The sequence below is a fragment of the Dendrobates tinctorius genome, unplaced genomic scaffold, assembly GCF_039654945.1.
Source record: "Dendrobates tinctorius isolate UK_male_01 unplaced genomic scaffold, ASM3965494v1 ptg000151l, whole genome shotgun sequence".
Classification (NCBI taxonomy): Eukaryota; Metazoa; Chordata; class Amphibia; order Anura; family Dendrobatidae; genus Dendrobates; species Dendrobates tinctorius.
The window spans coordinates 8386398-8391183 of record NW_027361818.1 but is presented as its reverse complement, the minus strand read 5'-3'; the positions used below and the strand labels follow the sequence as shown (position 1 = coordinate 8391183).

The 4786-nt window shown below is 52.6% G+C and overlaps 1 protein-coding gene across 1 annotated transcript; it reads left to right on the top strand.

Annotated features, from left to right (window-relative positions):
- The first annotated feature begins 237 nt into the window (after positions 1-237).
- LOC141050216 (uncharacterized) lies at positions 238-4786 on the top strand. The gene is made up of 2 exons (XM_073547071.1): positions 238-1726; positions 1844-4786. The coding sequence occupies exon 2, from the start codon at positions 2061-2063 to the stop codon at positions 4746-4748; it is 2688 nt and encodes an 895-aa protein (XP_073403172.1). The 5' UTR covers positions 238-1726; positions 1844-2060; the 3' UTR covers positions 4749-4786.

Below are 4786 nucleotides of genomic sequence, written 5' to 3'. Positions count from 1 at the left end.
TGGGTGGGTGCTCGATCCACTGGTGAAAACAGCAAAGTAGAAAAAAAGAGGAAATGGATTCGGCACACCAACCCATAAATTTAAAATCCAAAAAAGTCTTTATTCCGGCATATGAAGCCATGTTAAAAACATTAGAGACACTTTATGTGTTTCTGGCGCATAGTCACTCAAAGGATATCTACCTGTGGATCACTGTGGATCAATTACTTGTGGTGTAGTTACCACTGTGTCGGCTAGGGGGCGCTGTGTGGGTGTCCCAGGACGGGTGTACAGGCACATTCAGTGTGGTAACAGGAGCAGGGTCCTAAATGACCATTGTGGGTCTCAAGGTGGGTGGCCTTGGGATGCAGGCTCCAGGGTGTATTGATCAGCAGAGGTACTGCTGATCTTTCTGTTACACTGTGTCAGGGAAGCCTGTGTGTGTCTATACAACCTTTGGTGATGTCATAGCCATGTGATCACCTGTGGGTGTGGTTACAGGGCTATGTAATTGAGGTGTTTGGCACATGTGAGAGAGTGGAGGGAGTCTGTGAGAGTGTGGACAGACTTCCCTGTGTCCAGGTGGGACACTACAGAGAGGGGCCTGTGTGCTAAGGAAGGAGAAGCCTTCCTGGGTCTGCGGCTGCAGATAGAGCGCTGCTCTGGACATTGCCCTGAGCTGGGTATATTAGTTGTATATGGGGAGGACTACACCTCCCAGCATGTGCTGAGACTCTCGGTCCGAGTCTGAAGCCACGGACGTTTATGTTCTTTTGTGCCTAAGCTAGAGGCTATTTTGGTGATATGCTGATTTATGGTTTATGGAGCAAATAAACCTCATGAACTTTGGGAAGAACCTGCCTCATGATTGTCTCCCGCTGCACCTGAGCGAGTCACATCCCTACAATTGGTGACAGACTGCGGGCAGCGACTCCCAGAAGTATGTGTGGCAGTGCTGGCGATTCTGAGCCAGGAGAGCAGACGGTCTGACAACCGTGAGTAATACTGACCGAGGTCAGAGAAAGTGACTATTAATATTTGTGGGATACCTCTGAGGAGAAGAGGCGTCCAGGAACCTGTGTGGCCGACACAGGTAACAGACAGGAGTCTGTGTTGCACTGACCAGGGTCAGTGAGATACTGTGTTCCTGGAGGGGTCAGTGAGCAAGGTCCTGGAGGGTCAGTGTTGGGAGGTTCTGGGAGAGGAATCGGATCCCTGGAACACGTGAGATGACCTTGGACCTGGTGAGGCTGGTGTGTTGGGAGACCCTGGGAGGAGGGCTGCTCCCTGAATAGCACCCGGTGTGCCCTGTGTGTTGGACGGTCTCAGGTGGAGACGGTACGTCCTGAGTGGCACACGGACAGGACATGTGAGAGACTGTGCATGTGTTTTTTTTTCCTTTTTTTTTTTTTTCTTTTCCTCTGCAAAACCTGAAGGTGCTTGCTGTGGCTCAGTGGGGTCACGAAGGTCTCGCAGCACAGGGACCTGGTGTTTTCTTTAAGGGATCTGCCCTGGGAGCATTGGTAGCAGACGCTGTCTGTCTACACCATCCTGCTGCAGCTTTATTGCATGTGACTAAGCGGATACAGTAGTTGTGGCTTTACACAACTATTAAGGGTGAGTACCCTGTATTATTGCTGCATAACCCATTATACCTGCACTGGTAAGGCCCTATGGGTGCACTTTTGTGGCTTTTTTATCTTTGAGGGTGACAAGCGGCTTCCAGTAACCCGGCGGGGTTACGAAGGTGACAAGCGGCTTCCAGTAACCCGGCGGGGTTACGAAGGTGACAAGCGGCTTCCAGTAACCCGGCGGGGTTACGAAGGTGACAAGCGGCTTCCAGTAACCCGGCGGGGTTACGAAGGTGACAAGCGGCTTCCGGTGGATCGGCGGGTCCACGAAGATGGCGCAGCAGGAGCTGCAGTGACACCAGCCGCTGTGTGTGTGTGTGAACAGCAGCCGGAGGTGCCGGTGATCAGTGACAGCAGGAGCTGTGGTGGTGCCAGCAAAGACTTGTCTGGTATCGTGAGAGACAAACTGTACTGTGTGAACTGTGGCCTAAGAAGTTCTGCAGAACGGACATGGGGAAATCCCAAAAGGGGGCGGTAACCAAAAATGGGGTGGAGTCCCAAAAGGGGGCGGTGACCCAAATTAGAGTGGTAACCCAAAAAGGGGTGGAGTCACAAAAGGGGGAGGTGACCCAAATTGGAGTGGTAACCCAAAAGGGGGTGGAGTCCCAAAAGGGGGCGGTGACCCAAATTGGAGTGGCAACCCAAAGCTGGGTGGTGGTCCAGAAAGGGGCCAAGTTTGAAGAAGTGACAGCACTAGGTGACTCAGTAGGTATGTCTGGAGTACCGCAGTGTATGTGCAGGTCTTTTTCAGAATGTGGAATATCCCTTCCGGGTAGTAATGACGGGCCACAGATGTGTACAGTGATGCTGCACCGGGAAGGAGCCTTTGGTCGGCTGGACTCAGAGAGTCAGGTGACTCTGACAGGAACTCCTCTCGTTTTCTCTCTGACCGAGAAAAACGTCAGGGTTCACTGTAAACACGGGGTCACGGTGAACTACGCAGTAGACACAGTAGTGTTTGAGGGGACCAAAGGTGGTGAGTGCCAAGGGGGCGGGATACCACGGGACTTAGTCTATGCCTGGGAGAGGGGCCGGGACTTTCTTTTGTTTGATGACATTTGGTCGGATGATGGAGATGCTTCGACTGTGGGGCCAGCGGACACTGAGACAGTGACGGCTCCTGACATGGACAGGTCAGAGGTAGAACTGACCAGAGGAAGAAGTACATCTGCCCAACTGACAGACCTGACGTCTCGTGATAAGACAGATGGTGGGCTGGGAGATGAGACTACTGGACTAGACACATTGGTGCTGGACGGTAACTGGAGGGTTCACTCGACTGGGGTGACTGACCCAGTGGTACCCTTTGATGATATAATTAAAGAGGTAGTGGTGAGACACGTGCTGGCCAAAAGAGAACAAGATCATGAGATACAGCTGATAAAGGAGACTGTAACAGAACATGTCGAACGGGAAAGAGTCCTAAGGCAAGCAGCTGAGCACAGAGTGGATGAGCTGGAGAAGGAAGTCTCTGAGCTCAGAGGTCACCTGTCAGCGTGTAAAACCATGAACAAGACCCTGTTGGAAGATATGGAGGTGCTCAGAGAGGCCCAAGAGAAGCATCAACAGGAGATTCTCAGGAGAGAGGATCAGCGTCGCTACCTGGCAGAGGAGCGAGATAAAGTTCTGCAAGAACTCAGTGGAGTAGTAAAAGGTCTTCTGCAGAAGAAGTGGATGGGTGAAGACGTACAGCGGCCGTGCCCGACTGATAGCAAGGCAGAACTGCCAAAGCCCATCTTGGAAAAGGGTCCTGAAGACTGTAAATCTCAGGAAGATGGTGAACCAAGAGCTGCACAAGACAGTCACCCGGTCTTGGCAGATACCTTGAGGGAAGTGTCCGTGGAGAACCCAGAGCCATCTGTCCAGGATGAGAGCAAGTCCATGACCTTCAAGTGCGTGATGGAGGTACCCGAAGACGTGCGAGAAGCGTGTGCCAGCGAAGGTGTGCATGAGACCTTTAAAAAGGCAGTAAAGGCCTATAGTGTGAGCTGGGCACCAGAAACAGACCAGTTGGTGATACTGGCAGAAACGGAAGACACAGAGAGAAGGGTGGCTGTCCTGAAGGAGATGCACCTACAATGTCTCCGCACGAAACAGATGCTCGTGGAGCGTAATAGGAAAGCCGCTCGACGTCTGGAGCTTGCAAGGGAAGCACAAAGTCGGCTGGGCTTTGTGGAAGACATAATTCCGGTACCCAGAAATCTGGTGGGGAAAGTCGTTGGCAGACTTGGAAAGGTGATGCAGGAGATGGTGAATCGATCCTGTGTGAAGAGAGTGAGGATCCCACCTGCTGGTGAAATCCAAGTCGTTATTGAAGATGACATGGTTCCTTTCATTGTGGTTGGTTCGGTGGAAAGCATTGGGAAGCTTCGCATGCTCCTGGAATATCGGGTAGCGTACCTGAAGGAGATTGAGCAGCTAAGACAGGATCGACTGCAGATGAATGAGCAGATAGAGAACGTCAGGTGGCGTCCACCTCCAACCCAAGGTGTAAGGGCCCGAAGGGATCCTCCAAGGAATGAAAGGACAGGTAGTCGAAGGCAAGAACGTCGAGAGTCCGCAAGTGGCCGTTCTAATCGTAGTAACATAGGCACGAGACCCGGTGGTGGACATAGTGACAGAGGGTCAGACTCAGACCAGCCAGTTGGCCCAGCTGGACGTGGGACTCATGACAGTGTGAACTGGGAGAGCCGGCCGGTGAGAGAAAGGTCGGGTGACGGAGCGCACTGCAAACAGGTGGAGACTAAAGAGTGTCTGATCACACTGACGGACGTTGACGGGAAGGCCAAAGCCCAAGGCCGAGATACTGACCGCTGGGGGCGGGGGAGGCCTAACGTGAATATGAGGCAGTTTGACTACCGAAACAGACGGAGATGGTCCTCTCGACTTGTAGGGCAAGATGACATGGGTGCCAGGTCTCAAGATACCTGGGTGATGTCATGTGTTCAACCCCACAAGTTTGAACAGAGGGGGGAGGTATGTGGTGTAGTTACCACTGTGTCGGCTAGGGGGCGCTGTGTGGGTGTCCCAGGACGGGTGTACAGGCACATTCAGTGTGGTAACAGGAGCAGGGTCCTAAATGACCATTGTGGGTCTCAAGGTGGGTGGCCTTGGGATGCAGGCTCCAGGGTGTATTGATCAGCAGAGGTACTGCTGATCTTTCTGTTACACTGTGT